Source organism: Ursus arctos, unplaced genomic scaffold (assembly GCF_023065955.2).
Source record: "Ursus arctos isolate Adak ecotype North America unplaced genomic scaffold, UrsArc2.0 scaffold_1, whole genome shotgun sequence".
NCBI lineage: Eukaryota > Metazoa > Chordata > Mammalia > Carnivora > Ursidae > Ursus > Ursus arctos.
In genome coordinates, this window is record NW_026622763.1 from 51,197,633 (window position 1) to 51,222,548 (window position 24,916).

Sequence of the window (24,916 nt, forward strand, 5' to 3'; positions counted from 1 at the left end):
TGGAAAATAATATTAATTAGTATATTCAAGTATTTTAATGTCTGTCTTTCTGAAGTTACATTATTATATATGTTAAAAAAGCGAGCAAAATAGCCAAAATGAGGACAAAATGACTCGTTTAAAAAGCATATTAGGCTGGTTTTCTTCATCTAATAATTTGGAGATTTATTTTTAGTTATTCCATCATACTTATGAAATACATTTTGGATTGTTTGAAATGTAAAGCATTCTGAAGCTATTGTGGGTAATGCCTATCATAATATATTCAGTTTAAGTGAAGAATTCCTTTTTTTAAATAATTTTTTGCTAATTATTAGAGTAGTATATCATGGAGAATTTAGAAAATACAGAGAATGAAACTAGGCTACTATCTTCCATCATATACAAGAATAAATTCAAAATGGATTAAAGATTTCAATGTAAGACCTGAAACCATAAAACTCCTGGAAGAAAATATAAGCAGTTAAGCTCTTTGACATCAGTCTTAGCCATACATATTTTTTTAGACCAGTTTCCTCAGGCAAGGGCACAAAGGCTAAAATAGACAAAAGGAATTACATTAAACTAAAAAGCTTTTGCAAAACCATCAACCAAACTAAAAGGCAACCTGTTGAATGGGAGAAGAACTTGGCAAATCATACACCTGAGAAGGGGTTAATATCCAAAATATATAAAGAACTTAAACAATATAAAAAAAAACAATTAAAAAATAGGCAGAGGACTTTGAATAGACATCTTTCCAAAGACTTACAGTAGACACATGAAAAGATGTTCAACATCATTAATCATCAGGGAAATGCAAATCAAAACTACAGTGAGATACTACCTCATACCTGTCAGATTGGGTATATCAAAAAGACAAAAAATAACAAGAGTTGGTGATGACGTAGAGAAAAGGGAACCCTTGTACACTGTTGATGGGAATATAAATTGGTGCAGCCACTCTAGAAAAGAGTATGGAGTTTCCTCAAAAAATTAAAAATGTAATCACCGTACAATCCAGCAATTCCACTTCTGAGTATTTATCTGAAGAAAACAAGGATACATGTGCACTCCTCTGTTCATTGCAGCATTTCCAATAGTCGAGGATAATGGAAGCAGTCTAAGTGTTCATCGATAGATGAATGGGTAAAGGAGATGGAATATTATTCAGCCATAAAAAGAATAAAATATTGCCATGTGTGACAACGTGGATGGATCTAGAGGGTATTATGCTAAGTGAAATAATTCAGACAGAAAAGACAAATACTATATGTTTTCACCTGTATGTGCAGTCTAAAAAAACAACCAAAAAACCAAGCAGAACAGAAACAAGATTCATAGATACAGGAAACAAATTGTTGGTTGTTACCAGAGGGGGGCAGATATTGGGGGTGGGTGAAATAGCTAAGGGGGATTAAGAGGTACAGACTTCTAGTTATAAAATAAATAAGTCATGGGGTTATAATGTACAGTATAGGGAATATATTCAGTAATATAATAACTTTATATGGTGACAGATGATAACTAGACATATTGTTAGAGTCATTTTGTTGTGTATAAAAAATGCCAAATCGCTGTGATGTATACCTGAAACTAATAGGATATTTGTGACAATTATACTTCAATTAAAAAATACGGAAAGGATATAAAGAGGAAGTGTCATGATTCCGTTGTGTAATAACCACTGTTAATATTTTGTTTCCAGTGTTCTAGGATGTATTTTTTTCAAAAATTCTGTCTGTATGTATATACACACACACATATATATATACACACACACACGTATGATTTTATATCCTGTTTGAAATTTGCATTTTTAATTGCTTATTTTGAGATGTGTGTCAATTTTTAAAAGTTAACATGTAATTTATTGCCATTGAACTAATTTGAGTGTATAGCTGTATAAGATGGGCATTTTTAAAAACTTCTTTTTCCTATTTTTGTTTTGTAAGTATTTAAAAATTTGAAAGATCATGATTTGTTAGATAAGCTGATGATCCAGAAGCACAAGATAAACTGTATTCTTTTCAGTTTTAAATTATTTGGGGCAAGGCTTTTAGCATCACCAAACTTTAGCTTCTTTGCCAGATTTTCTGAGTGTACAGAGTGTTTCTTCTTCATTGCTGTAATGCCTTGTTGGATAGTGCCTGGCATGTAGTAAGAACATACTATTTGGCAAAGGAATTAATTGCTTTTATCTACTCAGGAGAATGATTTTGCTTACTTGCATTATTTATTTTCATGCATTTACTCTGTAAGTAACTACTGGGAAATAGGTTATTTTCAAGTGTTAGTGCTACAGTATAATTATTGATGAAATTGGAAGAAAAAGTACGATTAGTCTCTGTTCTTTGTTTTAATATGACTGTATCATATTCTAGTCTTTATTTGCTCTTAGATCCATAAATGAAACCATTATAGATTCTCCATGGTTCCATGGTGACATACTATGTAGATAAAAATGTGTTGTTATTTTGTGTTCTATGTATCCCTGTGAATGCTTTGAACAAAATTCAACCTGTTAACATCTTTCAAATATATTATTTTAGCTGCTCGTTTGTAAGGGTTCTTCAAACTTTGTTTAAATTACTAGCTGAAAATTTTAACCACAAAGAGTGCTCACATCAGGTACAGTGTGAAGCACTTTACAGTATCTCTAATCCTCTCACCAAAACTGTAATAAGAGTTAAGTATAGTTTCTATTTACACATGAAGAAGGTAAAACTGAAACAGTTTATCAAGGGTCACATAACTAGTAGCTAAGATTCTAAACCAAGTCTGATTTTAAGGTGAGCTTTCTCTTTCATGCTGCCACTGAGGCAGCATTTTCATGCTTTTCTGGTACTAACCTATGATAAAAAATTCAATTTACAGTGTAATACAGTACAGTGTAATACAGTACATTTATATATACAGATATATAAAACAACAAAGGTTTTATTAAACAGCACGTCCCCTTCTCTTGTTGTATTTCATTTTTTAAATGATAAATGACCATAATGTGCTAAATTTATTGGTTTAGTTAGACCTGTAGTTTGAAAAACACTTCATTAAAGGATAGCATGGTTTAATTAACTTATTTATTGGTTTATCTGCATCAGGATAATACTTTGTAGTAATTGTCTAACAGTAATGAATAAACAGCTTTGATCTTTCATAGTTCTAAATATAATTTTTCTTATCTTTACTGATCGGAGATGAAAGTGACAAGATAAGTGATCTCAGTCCAGTTTCTAATGAGTATGTCTGAATCAGCACCACTACCTTTAAGCTTTTCCTATGTGGACTAGACTTAGATTTTAATTTTTTAAAGGTCCATGTTTATTCATTTGCAACCTAACAAGTATTCATGATTCTATAATTTTATTGAGTATACTCTATATATGAAGGCACTAGGCCATCCTTCCTTTTTTTTTTTCTTTTTTTTTTTTTTCTTTTAGTTTCAGGTTGAGTTATATAAGTGAAGGAGAATGAGAAATTTATTCTGATACCATGGGGCTATCCTTAGCCTTTGGAGCTATTTATAAAAATGAGATCATTTCCTTTCTATATTATTATAATTATTTTCATGTCTAGGGCTCTTACCGTTAAGTTTCTTTTCCCAATTTGTGGAAGTTTTAGAAAGAGGGAAAGAAAAACCTGAAATTAAGGTTTTATAATGAAAACATTTTGTGCTTAACTGTACTTGTACTTATCCTTTGCTTTAATACAGTGGTTCTCAAACTTAGCCTGCTTGGTTTCCATTTAAGAATTATGTAACAAATTCCAAAACTCACCATGAGACAAAATTGCTGAAATTACAATTTGTAGCAGACAGTAAATTAAACTTGGGTAGGCACTGTAATCAGTGCAGGAGTAATATGAGTTACTAAATTGAAGATAAAAATTGGTCTTAGGCTTAACTCTTATCTTTCTACCAATTTTTTTAAATGGCTGAATCTATTCTTTTAAAAAAAGTGGTTTTTATTCTGCCTTGTTTTTCTTTTTCACCATTCTAGCCATCTTCTTGCTTTCACGTTTACTCTGTAAGTTGGTAGTGCTGTTTCTGAACTGAGGTGCTTTGCTGTCTTAAAGCACCTACTGTGAATGAAATTGACTAGGAACATATGACCTTAGTCAATTTCGCTCTCTGCAGGTAAAAAGCTTCTCATGGTGCCCACAGATACACTCCTGGAAAAGTTACTTTCTTCCCTTAGCTTTTAAAAGTCTTTAACTCTTTTGAAAATAGCATTATTTTTTATCTACCTTTTCAGTATAAATTTTTGTTGTTGCTATTTTTAGATAGATTTTTATTTTTATTTTTTTAACAAATTTTTTTTTAGATAGATTTTTAAAGAGGAAGAAATCCTATGTTATCTAATATAGTCAGTTTATTTACACCTGAGGAAACGGAGGCCTGAAGAAGTTAATTGATGAGTCTGTGGTCACAGTGTGGATGACTATAGGGCTATAACCAGAACGTGGCTTTTGATTTCCGGTGAAATGCAATTCTTATACTATTCCAGTTTTTTACCTGTGTGGAGTTTTACAGTTACTTTTGGTATTGGTTTAGTAGCCAGATATTTTTCCTTAAGAACATGTCGATTGGTATTTATAATGTATAGAAAAGTATTATATGTAAATAGCTCTAAATTTTTTATTGTGTGATCTTAACATCTGTCTGTAATTCATGCTTCCCAGGTAGACTAAATTTGTGGGCCCCCTGGTTAGTATTACCCTTGTCCAAAGTGGAATTTTTAAAAATTCTGGAATAAATAAGATAATAAATGAGTTTTAACCCTTAGAGAATTTCTAAGAATATAAATATAATTGAAAATTAAAGCATTTGTTTGTAATCTTAAAGACTTTTAATCAGTATATCTGAAATTATGGCATCAAAGTATTTATGAGATCACAGATATCCAGATCTATGTCAATGACGCCAGTACTGCCTAGATAAATCTGAATTTTGTATAAAAAAGACCATGTAGAGAAACAAATTGTGTTAAAGTAAATGGTATAATTGAAAATTTACTTCTTTTCCCCCCAAGTTTGCATTAGATCTGTATTCAAAATATTTCCTGATTTAAAAGACTGCTATATATTTTCCCTTGTTGAGGATCTGAATTATTAAGGAAATCCAAGAGATCTTGCATATCATTCTAGATATTTAAAAATATAGAAAAAATGGATTCCATTGATCCATTCGTGAAGCTTTGTCCCAATATAAGATTCTCTTAAAATTGATTTTAAAGAGTAAGGTATAAGTAGATGGAATTATGGACAACTGGATTGAAATGAAGTGATTCAAAATGATTTTGATCTAGAAAAGAAAGGATTATTTTGAAAATATTAAAGGAAAACTGTTCATATCTAACTTATATTTTAAAACTAATGATTAAAGCATTTCCCTCTAATCTCATTTTATGAAAGATTTTGTGAAGTTATTCACAAGCTGAATTTTTGAAAATTAAATCATTCTTATTTGCAACAGATTTTCTGATTTTTAGAACTTGGTGGCAACTTCCTTGGTACCACAAATAATCAGGCTACTTTGTAAATTAGTAATGTTCCATAGGACATTAAACTGTCCTAAAATACAGCACACCAATATAATGAAACTACATAATACACTTATAGACAACAAACATATTTTCTAAACAACATTAATGCACTAATGATGGGACTTGTTTTTCACTTCATAATGAGAATTAATCATGATAAGTGATAGATTTAAAAGTATCAGTGTTTAGTGAGGATTTCCTAGGATGTTACATATTACCTGTTAAATGTGTTGTAACATCTTAAAATAATTCAAAAAGTGTACTTTGTGGCTTATTCTTAGCTTAAATGTCTCCTAAGTGTAATGTGACATACAGATGAGAAAACTTGCTCTGAAGGCTCCTTCCTTCAGCTTAACAAAAGCCACCCATTTTACAGATGATTTAACTTTGATTAACCTACTCCATTGTAACAGATTATTCCGACAACTAGAATTTCATTCTTTGGTGTTATTTCTAGGTGCAGCTTAATTTACAGAGCAGCTTTTCTTTCCATCTCACCAAAATACATCACAATTTTGATGTTAACTCAAAGTAAAAATTCAATGGTTCATTAAACCTAGTCTTAGCATTCATTGACAAGAGATTTGTCATTTTAAAAGTAACTGCTACTTTTATGCATTCTTTACTGCTCAGTTTATAATCTTAGATTCGCTGTCAGAGAAAGCATGGAGTTAACCACTTAGCATATTGCAATGAATATTCATCAATAAATTGATGTGACATGGCAGTCCCATTTTTCAGTCTTCCTGCTCTGTTGCATTCTTTTTCTGTTTTAAATACATTATAAGTTTATCATGTAATAAGGACTAGCTTAGAAAATCTTCTGAATTATGATACTATATTTTTGAACATGTCAGTAGTCCTTTAGTAACTATCAAATTAGTTTTGAAAAAGAGAAGTGTATTTGTTCAGAGGAACATTCTCTAATCTGATTTACTGATGGGTATTTTTGCCAAATATTTGATATATATAGATAATTGTTTAAGACCAGCTTTATAATAAAAATACAATCTTTTGTAGTTTTTAAGAACAGCAGATCATTTGTTTTTTATTCCTTGACATTTTATTTATCTTTTGACCTGTCATAGTTTTTAAATCAGTTTTTCATCCATGTAGAAAGGGAGGTATGTACATTAACTCTAAAACAAAATCATGAAAACATGTATCTAAATAGTTGGTAACTCATTGTTCAGCAACAACTAAACTGATCTGTATGGGCAAATAGGCATAGCAAATGCCATATAAGAGGCGGATATAGATCACTGTCTAACATACTTCATCTACATTTTAAATTTTAGAAGGAAAAGATGGTTTATAAACAAGATCTTTTCTCTTAAATATGTAGATTATGAGGTCACTTAGCACTAAAGTACTGACCATATGCATTATGACAGGAATTTGACACCTGTCATTGGAAATAGTACTTAGAAGCCATATAATGCAACAAAGTTGAGGGAGGAAAATACAATGTGGATAGGAGGCTGTAATTTATAATTCACAGTGCTCAAGAATGACCTGTCCAGGGTGTCTCAAAATCCCTCTCTTTGATTTTAGGATTTACATACCGTAAACCCTGCAAGTAAACAAAATTGGTTAGGATAACTGATAGCCAGAAAATGGAAAAAAATATATATATTCTCAGACTTAATTTTTAATTGAAGTAAATATATCATTATTCTAAAAGTCAAGTCCTGAGTTAAATGTAATTAAACCGTTTTATTATATTACACCTACAGGTGAGTTTATGGTAGAATTTCATCATGTTTGAGCAGTACAGTATAGAATTGTCACCAGTTATACTGTTTTCAGATTAATAATCTGTTGTATATGAGAATTCATCTAAAAAGGAATACTGTCTTTCTGTTTCTCTGTGTGATTATTTTGCCCAAAAAAAGCTTTCATTTTTTTAAGTAGCACAAAAGCTGTAATTGGCATGCTTTGTAAGGAAGTGTCAATGTGCAAGAGAGTGGCGATCACTAAGAATTCTTTTACGTGTTCTTTCCCCTTTGCACCACCGCCTCCTCAGCAGGGTCACTGAGATCACTAGCTTTTCTTGAAATGGCCATTTTCACTGGCAGGTGCATTATACCCTGTATTTTCAGATTGTTTTTCCATTCTGAATGTTTGGCAGGTTGATTGCTCTGGCTGCATTGACGGAGAAAGGGCTGACAAATGCGGTTGGGCTGGCTGAAAAGACAGTGATTACTGTTTTCCTTTGTGGCTGATTGAGGCCCTTGAAAGGAAAAATTTTAACCTTCACCATTTGGTTCAAAAGTATGAGCATATATTGAAATCATTCGTGCCATTTATCCTAGTTCTGTAAACTTGTCAGAACGTAAAAATCGCTCAATTTCAAGTAATGTAGGATTGGCATACGTCATTATCATTTTGATTAAGTTGGAGGTTGTATCATTGTGTGCATTATACAGTGTCATTTAAAGCTTTCTTTCCTACAGGTACAGTTATATTTTTATTGCCTATACTATAGACTTAGAAAAATTTTCATCGCTCTCCAAACCTAACACTATGTGTGTGGTTTGGCAGCTGGTGTGGCCTACAAGCTGCATTTTGTTTGCAGGGTAAAGGCTTATCTGTAGGCCTCCTGGAGTGTGGGTAATTGCACAGGCTCACCATTGGGGAGAGACGGGATTGGAAGCAGCCAAGCGGAAGAATGTTGTGCCATCCCTTTGCCACCTTGTAGCAGAAAGACACAATCCCAGCAGTGCCATCTGGTTGTTGCTATCTAGTCAGCTGGCCTGGCTGCTGGGACCATGACTTGGCAGCTGGTTCCCATCCTTGACCATTCTTTTGTGTACGGAGCATGTATGTGTGCTTTAGATAATTTTGAACATGGGTCAGGGAAATGACTATAAATAACAAGTCCCCTTATTGAATAGGCCCTCATTACTAAAGATGCACTCTGCTGCAAATGCCTGCTGCCATTCCCTTATAGACAAATGACACATCTGTTTAGGCAATAAAAATAAGCATTTTCTTCATAAAAATCTGCCTCAGTATATAGTAAAAGAGAAGGTAATCAGAGTTGTATGTTCTATAACATTTTAAAGTTAGTGATTTTAAGTTCTTGGTTTGGAGAGGAGATTTAGTAATAAAGTCTTCTTATAAACATATTGTATAGTATCTCAATATATATTTTTGTTCCAAGTTAAGAAAACATTATTTTAAGTGCTTATTGCCACATCATGCAATGGTAGATAATGAGACTTGCATTTAAAATGACAGAATAGAAAATGTGGTCTCATAGCTATTATCTTTAAAATCTGCCTCTCAAATAGCAACCTGAGAGTTAATGTAAGCCGTCTTTATGCCATATGAAGACCCATTAGACACTGATGGTTTCAGATCACAAGTAAGCAGCCAGCTCTGTAGGCTATTTTAGACATTTGATTTTCTTCATTCTACAGCATTAATGTGTCAGCATGCTACATAAAACTATGCAGGAGTTGCATGTTGTTCTGTCTGGAATGATAAATGCTTGCAAGCTTTTAGAGATTTCCATGAGGAATTTGTCCTAGTTGCTTATATATCTTATTTCAGTTTACGTAGCTACAAAATTTGGAATGACTACTAGAGGTACCACATAGGTATGTATAAATATCAAGAAGTTCCACTTATTTCTTTCTTTAAAATTGTGTTGATGAAATTCATATTATTCTTACTTGTTCTATTAGTGGTTTACTTTTGCATTTATGTAAAGTTAGTTGTATACCTTCTGAACTGTTGCTCAAAAGTTCAGTTATTTTCATAAAAATAATTTTTGTGTTTTTCTGTTTTTTCAGATGAAGAAGAGGAAGATGACGTAGTGACTCCTAAACCACCTGTTGAACCTGAAGAAGAGAAAACTTTAAAGAAAGATGAAGAAAATGATAGTAAAGGTATCTTAAAGAATTAACTAAAAAATTTTGTTGATTCTTATTAAAATTTTTTTTATTATTTATGTGTTAAAGTACAATAAAATGCTCTAAATGAATGAGGTGAATCTGGTTGAAAAAAAACATGTGCCATTCATTGATCCAAACTGTGATAGTGAGTTGACATGATTTGACGGACATAAATTAAACTGACTTCAGGAAAATATTTGTTTTCCAGCTCCCCCTCATGAGCTGACTGAAGAAGAAAAGCAACAAATCTTACACTCGGAGGAATTTTTAAGTTTCTTTGACCATTCTACAAGAATTGTAGAAAGAGCACTTTCTGAGCAGATTAACATCTTCTTTGACTATAGTGGAAGAGATTTGGAAGACAAAGAAGGGTAATCTTTAATTGCTAAAATTATGGCTTCAGCAATGTCACTTTAAGAGTACTTAAATTACTTTCAGATCAAAAGTAAGAAGTTATAACATTATCTTTTTTTGGATTGGTCTTTTTCTGTAGAGAGATTCAAGCAGGTGCAAAACTGTCATTAAATCGACAATTTTTTGATGAACGTTGGTCAAAGCATCGTGTCGTTAGTTGTTTGGATTGGTCATCTCAGGTAAATTGAAACAGAATTGGTTACTCATTTTTTAATTAAAATTAGGCACTTTTAATTATGGAAACTTTGTAATTAAATCAGTATATATCATTTAGAGTAATAATGAATGATGGTTCTAATGTTACTGTATTCATTTTATCTTATATACTTTGGAAGACACAGTTGGAAACATCATTTAATTTAAAACTTAAGATTAAATTTATGCCACAACCTAGGTTTACTAATTTCAGTTTGCTCACCATATGCTTTGGATAAAATTGCAGTGTTTTTTAATAAAATGTTTTAAAATTAAAACATTTTATGTAACTATACTAATTTAGAGTTGTACTAACATCCCAGTAATCATAACTCTCGTGATACCTTTCTTGGGGAAATGTTAAGTATTTGTATTTTCAAAATAATTGGATAAAAACAGTTGAGTCGCTAAGAATGTGAAACATTTCTTATGCATAGCAATTTTTTCCCCACTTGATTCTTATGAGCAGTATCCAGAGCTACTCGTGGCTTCCTATAATAACAATGAAGATGCTCCTCATGAACCTGATGGTGTGGCCCTTGTATGGAATATGAAATACAAAAAAACTACCCCAGAATATGTGTTTCACTGCCAGGTAAGATGGTCTTTTAACAGTCTTCCCTAAGTTTGAGAATTCACTAATGAATTTAGACAAGTGCCTTTTTTCTTTTCTTGTCAACATAATGATTTCATTGGATTGGCATTTACTAAACCACTTCATATTTGCAAACAGATGTTAACAAAAAACTAAAGACTTTTCCGTTCAACATGATCTGCCTTTTGTAGCTTTTCTGACATCTCTTATGTTTAATCACACCTAAAGTCCTTTGCAGTTGTGATTTTCTGTTATTGTGATTGATTATATGAAAGGAATCTTTTATAAAATGTCTTTTCTACAGGGAGTTTCTTATGAACTTATTTGCTGAATATACAATTAGACGGTTGGCCCACTGAATTACTTATATATGGCCTGAGGAGTTGGAACTAGATAGTTTTAAATAGAAACATATGTCTGAAGTAGGAAACAGATGCAGATTTTTAAAGTGAGTTTAGTGGAAGGTTAGAATTTGCAAGCCTTTTCTAGTTGCATAAGTTATAACCTTAAAAAATGCTTAACTGAATCAAAACTAGCTTATACTCTATTGTCAGATTACTGTTAGAGCCAGTTGTCTTTTGATTTAATACTGTAAACAAATGAAATAATTTTTTTGCTTTCTTTGTAAATTGAGTACATTTATGTAAATAATCATTACATTCGACTTAAGCAAAAACTATTCTAAAGGTGTAATTTTATAATCTGAAATAAAATGAAATTTTAAAACAAATTAATTTACTTCTTTTTATAACTTCTAATACCTTATAATAAAAGGGAAAATGTTTGCATACAGATTTATTTTTATAACTTATCAGGCTTCTTCCATTAGAACCTGAAGTATAAAAATCTTACTTATTTACAGTCAGCTGTGATGTCTGCGACATTTGCAAAATTTCACCCAAATCTGGTTGTTGGTGGTACATATTCAGGCCAAATTGTGCTGTGGGATAACCGTAGCAATAAAAGAACTCCAGTGCAGAGAACTCCGCTGTCAGCTGCCGCACACACAGTAAGTAGTAAAGAGGTCATTTCCATTAGACTTCTGTGCTGCTTCACCATCAAATACTTAGTAGTGTCCATCAGAGTACTCTCAGAATGTGTTTCCTTTGATGTATGAATTCCTCATCAGTTGGTCACCAAGAACGAAGGACTTTTTTTTTTTTTGTATTTTTAGAAAACTGTTTTATTAAAAACTCATCTATCTTCTGAGACAAGCTTTTATTAATCAACAGAATAACATCAAACTCTTCACATTAAAAATATCATCAAGATATGAGACTGTTCTGATATGAAACAGAATATCTGTGATTATAGTGTAAAAATGGTTCAATTTTTGGCAAAATAATCCCAGAAAACTTTTTTTAACATCTCTTTCTTTAGCATCCTGTATATTGTGTAAATGTTGTTGGAACACAAAATGCTCACAATCTGATTAGCATATCTACTGATGGAAAAATTTGTTCATGGAGTCTGGACATGCTTTCCCATCCACAGGTAGGTTAAACTTGGAAAACTGAAATTTTGAGTCAAGTGTTACTTTTTAAGTCCATGTAAATCCCAGCTTATGTTTTTTCATAAATGTTTTATAATACCATTATGAAACAGCTTATAACCCTAGCCTATTACATATAGTTTGTCATGATATACTTTATTTTCAAACCTACTTCATTTAATCAAAATAAATTTGTGTAAGTATTATAATAAAAAAATTGTTTATAAACCAATTAAAACTAGAAGTGTTTCTTAGAAAATTAAAAGTTGCAAACTTATAAAATAATTTCCTCAATTTTTCTTCATAGGATAGCATGGAATTGGTTCATAAACAGTCAAAGGCAGTAGCTGTGACATCTATGTCCTTCCCTGTTGGAGATGTCAACAACTTTGTTGTTGGGAGTGAAGAAGGTTCGGTGTACACAGCATGCCGCCATGGCAGGTAAATCTAAACTGGAATTTGCAATTATTTAAATTTCTCCGTTTAATAGTCTTATTAAAACAAATTGCCCCTTGTTTAAGTAGAAATTTGTCATAGAGCCACTCATTATTTTTGACAAATTGTATTTGAGTTCAGGTATATAAAATTAAAACTTAAATACGTTTTAAAATAAAAGGTTATTTTGGATCGTGATATGTTCTGGATCTTACAGCTTGTGGTGTGTTATAGTTTTGTATGTATGCATGTACTCACAGAAGTTAATGGTAGGAAATAGCTTTCAGCAGTTGCAAATATATGCACATGCCACATACTAACCCTTAAAGTTGTAAAAAAGATTTTCAGCCATTTTTCCATTTTGATTTATTTGGACTTTGAGCTTTAGTTCATCTTCCTGATAATTGTGTAATAATGTCATGTACACGTTTTAAATTGACTAGTATTTCTCCTGCTGTTCAATCTGTTTTGAAATTGTCTAGCTGTACTTTATTAATTGCTTCCTTAAAAAAAAATGGGAGTGTCCAGATTTCATCTCAAATACAGATCACCTTCACTTCAAAGCTTTTGATACAAAAGTAGTAGCCTGGATTTTCCCGCTTACATATAGCCTCCCTTTGTCTCTATTCCATCACTCAGATAATTGGACTTGTGAGTTGTGTTTATAGTTCAAAATATATTTACTGTTTTAGTAGTGTTATCAAATCTGGTTTGAGTAACACTTAACATATGATGTTATCTTATGAGCAGAGTTAGGTTGGTTGAAATTATGTCAAAGTCTGATCTATAATCCTTAATAAAATATATTTCTAAGCAGTCTGCTTCCAAGAGATTTCCCTAATATTTTCACTTTTATGAAATAGCAAAGCTGGAATCAGTGAGATGTTCGAAGGACATCAAGGACCAATCACTGGTATCCATTGTCATGCAGCTGTTGGAGCAGTGGACTTCTCACATCTTTTTGTCACTTCATCATTTGATTGGACAGTAAAACTTTGGACAACTAAGGTATCTAAAAACAGATGTCTGCTCATTTCCTTGGGTTTCTGACACAAGGTGGTGCTCTAATTCTACATGGGAAAGATGAAAAGCTTTCTAATAGCTTAGGATGATTCACTGATAGATCAAACCTGATAATAAGTTATACTGAACGTGAGTGAGCCACTGGATGTTGTAGTTTTCATAAAAGTGTGCTGACAAATATGTTAACCCCACACATAACCAAAGACCAGTCTTCCCACTTCAGGCTTTTCAAGCACAGAACTGTTTACTCTGAACTGAGTTGGGGAAAAGGCACCTGAGTATCTCTCATAGCACATAGCTATGTATTACAAAGCTGTGTATAGCCCAGCACAAAAGCCATGCATTTGCTCTTGGAAGAGCTGTTAGAGGCTGCATGGCTCACAGAGCTGATGGAAAATGGAGGAAAGACAGATAACAGATGTACAATAAGTCTTATACAATAAGGCTATAATAACAAACTTAAATCATTAAGGAAATACTGTGTAAAGGCATGGATGAATATGTATTTTTGTTTTCCACAATAAAAAATTTAAATAGTTTGTTTTGCTTTTAATTAGCTTCAGTTATTTGAAAAACCCACTGTGTTATAAAGTGATTCCTGATCCTCTAGCAATTCCAGATAAATGTGACATTGCCCTGCACCAGGGAGTCTCAAGGCAAATCCAAGTAGGGAACATACTTCTTTTGATAGGCCTTATAGTTTCATTTGACCCCATATTAAATTTAAGAAGCTTTGACTTTTCTGTCTGGCTTTTCTGCAGTATTACATTGTAATTGGCAAAGCTGCATAATCAGAATATCAGATTCTATTTAAATGAGGTTAAATTTAGGGGCATCTGGGTGGCTCAGTCATTAAGCATCTGCCTTCGGCTCAGGGCATGATCCCAGGGTCCTGGGATCAAGCCCCACATCGGGCTTCCTGCTCCACTGGGAAGCCTGCTTCTTCATCTCCCACTCCCCCTGTTTGTGTTCCCTCTCTCGCTGGCTGTCTCTCTCTCTGTCAAAGAAATAAATAAAATCTTTTAAATAAATAAATAAGGTTAAATTTTAAGCTGTATTTTTTCATATTTCTATTTGCCTTATTCTAAATGTTGACATTTTGAATAGTTAGTCATGAGACAGTTTAGAAACCTTATTTGGTTCTTCAACTTCTTTGAGGAAACCTAGTGGTCTTAAGAGATGTTCTTTACTGTTACAGTGAACTCATATTTATAAATCAAATGCATGCCTCAGAAATCTGGGATGGAGTTACTGTTCACTCTTTTTTTATGATGCTTTCTTTTAATGTAATATGAAGTGAGTTAGAAAACTTTGCCTCTAAAAGCTTGCCTTTTAAAAATTTTTTTTAAAGATTTTATTTATTTATTTGACAGAGATAGATAGCCAGTGAGAGAGGGAACACAAGCAGGGGGAGTGGGAGAGGAAGAAGCAGGCTCCCAGCGGAGGAGCCTGATGTGGGGCTCGATCCCATAATGCCAGGATCACACCCTGAGCCGAAGGCAGACGCTTAACGACTGCGCCACCCAGGCGCCCCTTGCCTTTTAAATTTGAGCATTTTCATGTTTGGCACTAGTGAACATAAAAATAGCACTTAAGGCTAATGAAAGAAATACATAGAAAGTGCTTAACACAGTGTCTAACATGTAATAGGCACTTAGCAATGTTCATTTCCTTTTTCATGGGGATCAGACAGAGCCCTGAATGCATTTAATCAATCATCTGTTTTCTTGGATTGTTCTTGAATTTTAGTTTTTTTAATGAGAGTTTTCAGTGGGAAAAGGTAGAGGAAGAAGATTTTTACAACCACAAGCAAAGAAATGTATAATCTAGCTAGTAAAACCAAAGCAAGGTGTAGAATAGGAGAGATGAAGCCAACTATTTCTGCATAGGCTGCAGGTAGCCATGTAAGTAGCTACATTTCTTGATGTGCTTTCACCTTAGTAGTCCTTTATGTAGACAACAGGAGATATATCTTTGTTAGGTTGTTGGCCAGCTTCCTTTTTCAGTAATTGAAAAGAATCTTTTATAAATTTGTAGGTTTATTTTAATATCTTAGGGCTTCAGTTGCCAGTCTTTTAAGCTTTAAATGTGAGGCTTCCATCCTTGCATATGTTACCAGCAGGTCTGGAAAATGAAGAATTCCTCTTCATTGCCTAAACAAGAACAGAACTTATGTCTGTGATAGCAGACTGATTGATGCTTGCTTTTGTGGTACTCACACAGCTGGTTGATTGGTGGTTGGTATTTTTTGTTCTTGTATTTTGCTGTATTTCAACATAGAACTGCCTTCTGAATAAGAATGACAGGCAGGCATATCTCTTTCTTTGCTAATTGAGCTAGGCATTGCTTCCCTCTGTGAGCTTCATTTATTCATTCAACTGTGATACATGTGTCTCCCCCCCAACACACATACACATTACATACCTCTCCAGTGTTAGTGGCCAGAGGATGAACCAATATAGAACAGAGTGTTTTATACATTTTATACATTTAAGGGCCCTCTAAAACTTTATGGGAAGAATTATCTTCTAACTTTTCTGTACACAAGTAATTCTCAATGAAGGCTAGAACAACAACAATCTGGAAGAATTATCTTCTATTCTAACTTTTCTGCACACAAGTAGTTCTCAATGAAGGCTAGAACAGCAACAATCTGCTGAGTAAATATTTTTTTATTTGGTTATATCATGGCTTCCAGTGTCATTGTTTTGATCTGGGATTTATACTTCATGGTACTTGTGTTGCTGGTATTTATTTCTACCCTGCCAAAAAACTTGATAGAGTCTCTGTGCTCTCCAACACAGTGGTTATGAATAATTGGCAAGATGATTTTTTTTTTGGTCTTTTTTTTGTGGGGTTTTTTTGGTCTTTTTTATGTTTTTGGTTTTTTTTAAGATTTATTTGAGAGAGAGAGTTGGGGGGGGGGGAGACAGAAGGAGAGGAAGGGAGGGAATCTCCAGCAGACTCCTGCTGAGCATGGAGCCCGACAAGGGGCTCAGTCTCATGACCCTGAGATCATGACGTGAGCTGAAACCAAGAGTCAGCCTTTTAACTGACTGAGCCACCCAGGCGCCTCAGTAGGCAAGGTTTTTAAGTAATCTCTTTAGAAACATTGTTCCAGTTCCATTTTAAGCTTTTTAAACCAGTATCTTCACATTCATGAATTTAACGGACTTTAAATGTTTTTCTTCTTGGCCTCTACTTTTTTAAGGGTTTTCTGACTCTGGGAATTGAGCCCCCATAAACTGGAAGGAACTAATTACTAAAAACTGGGTATCTTTGTGTCCTTTAAGCTCTGGCTCTGCCCTAATAGCAAAACAAGATTCCTCCTTTTTCTCCCTTTTTATAAGTCCTCTAAAAAATCCCAGAAATCTCAATTTGACACTGCCTCAAATTTAAAGTAATCTGCTTCTGTAGTCAGCTTCTAATTTTTGCCTAGTTAGGAATTTATAATGCAGTGACAGAGTTCTGGGTCATCAAATTGTTTTCATGACTTTTTTTAAACTCAGTCATTTTTAGTAAAGAATATAAACAGAGGTAGAGGATTTTCCACATTTTGGTAAAGTTTATACCAACCAAGACATTGCTTCTAATATATTTGGAAGACACTGTTACCTTTTCAAAATGCCAAATTTGAAAATTCATGGCAGCCCTGAAAAACAGTAGGAAGAATGTGTGAGGAGTGAAACTACTGGAAGGTAACCAGAGGATTTCCTAAGAACTTGATTAGGGATAGACCTGGTAAATTAGCTTAATGTTCTACCGCATTTAATCATACTTGTTACAAATTACTTTTAAAATATAAGAACTGTTTATTTGGGGCCAAAATATTTTCATGTATTCACAATATATTCTAGTCTCAGAACAAATGCCTGTCAGTACTATGTTTCCCATTAAGTGTCAAGGTCTTAGAGTAGGTAGTTTTCAGACTTCAGTAGTCCATATACACCTCAAATTTTTTTCACAATCTCTGGTGTCTTAAATCCTCTTTTGTATTTTAACAACTTCATTATTTAACTCTCAAAAAACATCAGCATTTAAAACAAGGTTAAAGAGATTTTCCTAATGCTTGGGATAGCAACTGTGCGCGTATTAGACAAGTTCAAATGAAAAAAATGCTTCAAATTTGGAATGTTTCTTGAGGAATGCTGTCTGACCATTGGGACCCAGGCCTGCATGTTAGCATTTACTGTAGTAACCTGCTGCTGGCCAGTGTCCGGCCTGTTCTTTGCATATTCAGAAACTTAGTCTTGTCAGTCTGCTAGGGTTGATTAGCTAGGGAATGCTGACTGGAACTAACAGGCTTGTAAGACACTGATATGGAGAGGGTTAATTTATTAATTTAGCAATGAGAAACAACTGCCAGAAGGCCCAGATACTCATGCTGGCCTGACCAGCTCATTGTTTCTCTGTAGACAACCCACGTGGGAAGCCAAATTATAATCAGAAGATTGCTTGGTGAGCAAGGAATTGGAACAAAAGAAGTTTTCAAATTTGAATGTTTAATGGCATCAAGTGAAGATGGTGTGATTCATTCATTTTCATATGGAGATAGTCTTGCCATGGGTGGTAATTCTTTAGAATCCATTGACTGAGACTCTCTTTTGGACAATGCTTTAATTGAGTACTGTCTTCATTTTTCTTTTAAGACCCTGCTTCTTTGTATTTCCATTGCTTTTAATAGACACATTCCTTCTCAAAAAGTTCATATCTTCAGTCAGGTTATAGAGGAAGATATTGCTGACCTTGGAATTATTTCTTCTTAAAGAGATTCTGTTGGGGTGCCTGGGTGGCTCAGTCAGTAAAGCATCTGCCTTTGGCTCAGGTCATGGTCCCAGGGTCTTGGGACCTGGGTGTTCTCAGTGGAGAACCTGCTTCTCCCTCTCCTCCTGCAGCTCCCCCTGCTTGTGATATCTCCCTGTCTCTCTCTCAAATAAATAAATAAAATCTTTTTTAAAAAGACATAAATAAGTTTAATTTGCATATAACCTTTTTCCATATTTTATAAAAATTGAATCATATAATATTTATTTGTGGCTGGCTGCTTTTGCATATTAACATTGTGTTTGTGAGATTCATTCATATTGTTGAGTAGAGCTGTAGATTGGTCTCTCAGTTGTATACTATTTTATTATGTAAGTATACGACAATTTATCCATTCTACAGCTGATTATATTTGGGTTGATTCCGGTTTGGGGCTGTTATGAATAGTGCTGCTACTAGCATTGTTTATACTTCTATAAAGAAAAGTTTACCCTCATGAATCACTTATAAATGTCTTTTGATGGACTTACGCAGTCGTTTCTATTGGGCATATACCTAGGAGTGAAATCCTTGGCCATAAGATATGCCTACATTCTGCTTTAGTAGATACTGCCAAGTAATTTTCCAAAATGGTTTTACCAGTTTATAATCCACTAAGTAGCATGTGAAAGCTCCCCTTATTCTTCAGCCTTCTCAACATTTGATATTTTCTGCATTTTTTTTCATTTTAATAATTCTGATAGGTGTAGTTGCATTGCATTGTGGTTTTAATTTGCAGTACCTTTAGACTAATGAAGTTAAACACCTTTCATGTGTTTTTTTGGCCATTTTGCGACATTCCTGTTCAAATCTTTTACCCATTTTTCAATCGATAACCCCTTCTTTAGAAAATTATGGAAACCAGGGGCGCCTGGGTGGCGCAGTCGTTAAGCGTCTGCCTTCGGCTCAGGGCGTGATCCCGGCGTTATGGGATTGAGCCCCGCATCAGGCTCCTCCGCTATGAGCCTGCTTCTTCCTCTCCCACTCTCCCTGCTTGTGTTCCCTCTCTGGCTGGCTGTCTCTATCTCTGTCGAATAAATAAAAATAAAATCTTTAAAAAAAAAAAAATTATGGAGACCAATATATATGTTTACAGAGTCGAGCATGTGAACATGATTTTGATTTTGAACAACTCTGTTTTAAGTCCTTGATTGGAGACTATAAAATTGCCTAAAAATGGGATGTTCTTGAAGAAGTATACTATTACCTCAGGAATAATATACCTTAGCACTGTGGCTTTTAATCATGGTGTGCATCAGAATCCCTAGTGCAGCAACACCAGAAACACTGATGAATTGTAGGATGGGATGGTGGCCGCATCAGGATTTTTAAAAAGCTCTACAGATGAATGTGATGCCCGTTCTATGTTGAAAACCACTACTTCAGACTGAGACTTCATTTGGCATTGTTCCCAAAGAGAGTTATAGAAAATAGTGATCTTGAGAGGGAAAAAACCTCTTAATTTTAGTTTCTATCTTACTTTTAAGTTTTGAGAAAAATTTAATTACAAGCAAACATTTTTGGTTATTAAGTCATGCTCTTGGCATTTACTATAATACCTGAATGAAAATCTTAAATATTTTTAAACTTTTTAATGGAGAATTCCAATAGATATAAAATCAAAGAGAAGAGTAATGAAGCAATGGTGCCCATTACCTAGCTTCCACAATTATCAGCACATGACCCATCTTGTTTGATTCATTTCCATGTACACTGTCTCCCTACTGCTGGATTTTAAAGCAAACCCAGATATGTTACGTCATCTACAAATATTCAGTATGTGTCTAAAAAATAAAGTCTTAAAAAAATAGCCATGATACTCTATATCACAACCCCTAAAATAAACAGTGATTTCTTAGTTTCATTAAATTAGCCAATCAATGTTCAATTTAATTTTTTTTAACTATTTATTTGTTTGAAGCAAGATCCAAATGAGGTCCATATATTTGCAGTTGATACATCTTTTGAGCCCTCTCTTAAGATAGGGCTTCCTTCCCTCCTCTCTTCTTGCTTTGTTGTTGTTGAAGAAGAAACCAGGTTGGTTGTCCTGTTAGAGTTTCTCATAGTCTGGATTTTGCATTCTTACTGTATTGTTCATACTGTTGTGTATAATTGTAGATTAATGTTTATACTTCTGTAAAGAAGAGTTTACCTTCATGAATCACTTGGTAACTCCCTGTACTTAATGTTGACGTCTTCTCAGTTTTTTCGGTCATCTGCAGCTCATTCTGCAGTAGTGTGCTTGTGGATGCATTACTTTCATATTCACGAGAGCCTGTTGGGTTACAGAGGTCATTTTGGCTGTATATAAAATCCATGATTTACACTGTTTTCTTTGATTACCTTAAATATATTATTCTGTTGTCTTCTGGCAAAAAGCATTGTCTTTAAAAAGTCAGATGACAACCTGATTTTTTTTTCCTTAATTGTGACCTGGTCTTACAAAACCTGGGTGATCAATTTTTTTTTCTTTTTCTTTAAAGGCTTGATTGTCCTAGATGCGTAGAATATTCTTAAATATATAGTTTCAAGCTGTCTTTATTTTAGGAGAGTTCTCTTGAGTTATTATTTTTTTGTATTCTATAGTATTGCTTGGTTTTCTTCTTTAGGGTCTGCCTTTACAGGTAAATCTTTGTTAATTTCTGTCTATCACTTTTTAAGAAATTCACTTTATCTCTTTTTTAAAAAAATAACTTATTGAGATGTAATTCGTATACTATAAAATTCACCCTTTTAAAGTGTACAGTTCTTAGTAGATTCACACAGATATGCACTGTCATCACTAGTTTTAGAACATTTTCAAATTTCAGAGAGAAACCTTAAATCCATTAGCAGTCAGTCCTCCTTTCCCTTCACCCAGCTCCTGGAAATGACTTAATTTACTTTCTGTTTCTATGGAACTTCCTGTTATAGACATTTCAGGGCATCACAATATGTGACTGGCTTCTTCACTTTGCATAATAAAGGTTCATCCACTTTTTGTTTATCCATTCACTAGTTAATGAATGTTTAGGTTGTTTCCACTTTGGGGCTGTTGTGCATAATGCTGCTGTGAACACTCATGTACATTTTTGTTGTGTATATGTATGTTTTCATTTCTTTTGGGTATATACCTAGGAGTGGAATTGTTGGGTCATATGTTAACTCTAATTAGCATTTTGAGTAACAAACTTTTTCAAAACAGCTGCACTAATTTACATTTCCATCAGCATGTATGAGGGTTCTGATTTCTCATATCTTCACCAACACTTGCTATTATCTGTCCTTTTTATTATAGACATCCTAGTGTGTGAAATGATATCTCCTTGTGGTTTCAATTTGCATTTCCCTGAGGATAATGATGTTGAACATCTTTTCAAATGATTATTTGCTGTTTGTGGATCTCATTTGGAGAAATGTTTGTTCAAATCCTTTGTGCAATTTTTTGGTTGGCTTATTTTCCTTTTTTAATAAATGAGTTGTAAATGTTCTAGGTATAAGTCACCAGATATATGATTTCCAGATATTTTCTCCCACTGTATATGTTGCCTTTTCACTTTCTTGAAGGTATTGTTGGAAGCACAAGAGTATTTAATTTCGATATGGCCCAGTTTATTGACTTTCTTTTGTTGCTTGTGCTTTGGGTTTCATATCTAAGAAGCCATTGGCAAGTCCTGGGTCACAACAGCTTACTCCTATGCTTCCTGTTAAGAGTTATAGTTTTACCTCTTTATTTAGATTTGTGATACATTTTGAGTTACTTCTCTCTAAGTTTGTATTTTAATCCCAGTTTGTTAACATACAGTGTTATATTAGTTTTAGGTGTATGATATAGTGAATCAGCAGTTCCATACATCAGCTGGTGCTCATCACAAGTGTACTCCTTAATCCTCATCACCTGTTTAACTCATCTCCCCCCACGTACCTTTCCTATAGTAACCCTCAGTTTGTTTTCTATAGTTAAGAGTCTGTTTCTTGGTTTGTCTTTTTTTTTCTTCCCTTTGTTTCTTAAATTCCACTTATGGATGAAATCATATGGTTTTTGTCTTTTTCTGACTCAATGATTTTGCTTGGTATTATACTCTCTAGCTGTACCCATGTCATTGCAGATGGTAAGATTTCATTCTTTTTATGGCTGAATAATATTCCCTTGTGTGTGCGTGTGTCTGTGTGCGTCTTTATTCATTCATCATTTGATGGACACTTGAGCTGCTTCCATATCTTCTATATTAAATATGCTGCTATAAACATAGGGGTGCGTATATCCCTTTGAATTAGTGTTTTTGTATTCTTTGAGTAAATACCCAGTAGTGTCATTGCTGGGTCATAGAGTTACCTCTGTTTTTAACTTTTTGAAGAACCTTCATACCATGTTCCACAGTGGCTGTGCCAGTTTGCATTCCTGCCAATGGTGCAAGAGGGTTCCTTTTTCTTCACATCCTTCCCAACACCTGTTTCTTGTGTTGTTATTGTTAGCCATTCTGACAGGTATGAGGTGATATCTCGTAGTTTTTTTTTAAAAAAGATTGTATTCACTCATTTGAGACACAGAGCACAAGCAGAGGGAGGGGCAGAGAGAGAGGGATAAGCAGACTCCCCACTGAGTAAGGAGCCCAATGTGAGGCTCAATCCCAGGATCCTGAGATCACGATCCAAACTGAAGTCAACTGCCTAACTGACTGAACCACAGTGGCCCTCCTTGTAGTTTTGATTTGCATTTCCCTGATGGTAAGTCGTGATAAGATCTTTTCATGTGTCTGTTGGCCATTTGGATGTCTTTGGAGAAATGTCTGTTCATGTCTTCTGCATTTTTAAATTGGATTATTTGCTTTTTGGGTGTTGCATTTATAAGTTCTTTATATATTTTGGATACTAACCCTTTATCAGATATGTCATTTGCAAATATCTTCTCCCATTCCATAGGCTGCCTTTTAGTTCTTTTGATCGTTTCCTTCACTGTGCAGAAGATTTTCATTTTGATGTAGTCCCAGTGGTTTAATTTTGCTTTTGTTTCCCTTGCCTCAGGAGACGGATATAGAAAAAAAGTTGCTATAGCTGATGTCAGAGAAGTTACTGTCTGTGCTCTCTTCTAGGATTTTTATGGTTTCAGGTCTCACACTTAGGTCTCTAATCCACTGTGAGTTTATTTTTGTGTATGGTGTGAAAAAATGGTCCAGTTTCATTCTATTGCACGTATCTGACCAGTTTTCCCAATGCCATTTGTTGAAGAGACTTTTTCCCATTGGATATTCTTTCCTGCTTTGTTGAAGGTTAATTGGCCATATAATTGTGGGTATATTTTTGGTCTTCTGCCCTTGTTCCATTTATCTGTATGTCTATTTTTATGCCACTGTCATACTATTTGGTGACTACAGCTTTGTAATATAACTTGAAGTCTGGAATGGTGATATCTCTTGCTTTGCTTTTCTTTTTCAAAATATCTTTGGGCATTTGGGGTCTTTTGTGGTTACATATAAATTTTACAGTTGTTTTTTCTAGTTCTGTGGAAAGTGCTGTTGGTATTTTGGTAGTGATTGCATTGAATTTGTAGGTTACTTTGGTTAATTATAGATTTTAACAATATTTGTTCTTTCAATCCATGAGCATGGAATGTCTTTCCATTTCTTTGTGTTATCTTTAATTTCTTTTTCAGTGTTTTACAGTTTTTGGGGTATAGGTCTTTCACCTCTTTGGTTAAGTTTATTCCTAGGTATCTTATTATTTTTGGTACAGTTGTAAATGGGATTGTTTTCTTAATTTCTCTTTGTGCTGCTTCATTGTTGGTGTATAGAAATACAACAGATTTCTGTATATCGATTTTGTATCCTGTGAATTTACTGAATTTGTTTATCACTTCTTGCAGGTTTTTGGTGCTCTTTTGGGTTTTCTCAATATAGTATCATGTCATCTGCAAATAGTGAAAGTTTTACTTCTTCCTTACTGATTTGGATGCCTGTTATTTCTCTTTGTTGTTTGGTTGCTGTGGCTAGGACTTCCTAGCCTTCCTTTGAGTTACTTTCTGTGTATGGTATGAGGAAGGAGGGGTCCATCTTCATTCTCGTGCATGTGCAAATCCATCTTGTCCACCGTTCTTTTCCCATTTAACTGTCATGACACCATTATTGAAGATCTGCCATGATAACTTTGTGTGGGATTTGACCAAGATCCTTTTTTGTTGCTTATTGTCTACTAGTGAAATGAGTTTTTCTCTACTTTTAGGAGGGTGGGAATGGACATAGGATAGCTTTTCTAGTTTCGTAGTCTAGGCTAAAACTCTCTCTTCTGTGTTTTTTGCAAAGTGAATACTTACCTCTATCTTGTACTTTCTGAGATGTACCTTTTCTGTTTTTCTCTACCAGTTCTATCTGAGCCTTCTCTGTCCCTACTGTGCTATATGCTCCCAGCAGTTTCTCTTTGGTGAGGCTTGGTCTTGAAAGGGAGCTTTGGTTTGTTAATTTCAAGAGTTTGCAGATCTCAGACTGCACCATTAGACCTTACTTATGTTACATTGGATTCTGCTTGCACTTATTTATAAATAGAATTGCATTGAACT

At 34.0% G+C, this 24,916-nt stretch overlaps 1 protein-coding gene across 6 annotated transcripts in view; it reads left to right on the plus strand.

The window, feature by feature from the left end:
- The window catches only part of DYNC1I2 (dynein cytoplasmic 1 intermediate chain 2), a 53,053-nt gene that overhangs the window by 22,581 nt on the left and 5,556 nt on the right, over positions 1 to 24,916 (plus strand). For all 6 annotated transcript variants that reach the window (XM_026492566.4, XM_026492568.4, XM_026492567.4 and 3 more), the window contains exons 6-13: positions 9,326 to 9,421; positions 9,636 to 9,798; positions 9,921 to 10,020; positions 10,506 to 10,631; positions 11,494 to 11,640; positions 12,012 to 12,125; positions 12,431 to 12,564; positions 13,422 to 13,566. In XM_026492566.4, the coding sequence (XP_026348351.1) occupies positions 9,326 to 9,421; positions 9,636 to 9,798; positions 9,921 to 10,020; positions 10,506 to 10,631; positions 11,494 to 11,640; positions 12,012 to 12,125; positions 12,431 to 12,564; positions 13,422 to 13,566 (1,025 nt within the window). The remainder of the gene's footprint in view (positions 1 to 9,325; positions 9,422 to 9,635; positions 9,799 to 9,920; positions 10,021 to 10,505; positions 10,632 to 11,493; positions 11,641 to 12,011; positions 12,126 to 12,430; positions 12,565 to 13,421; positions 13,567 to 24,916) is intronic.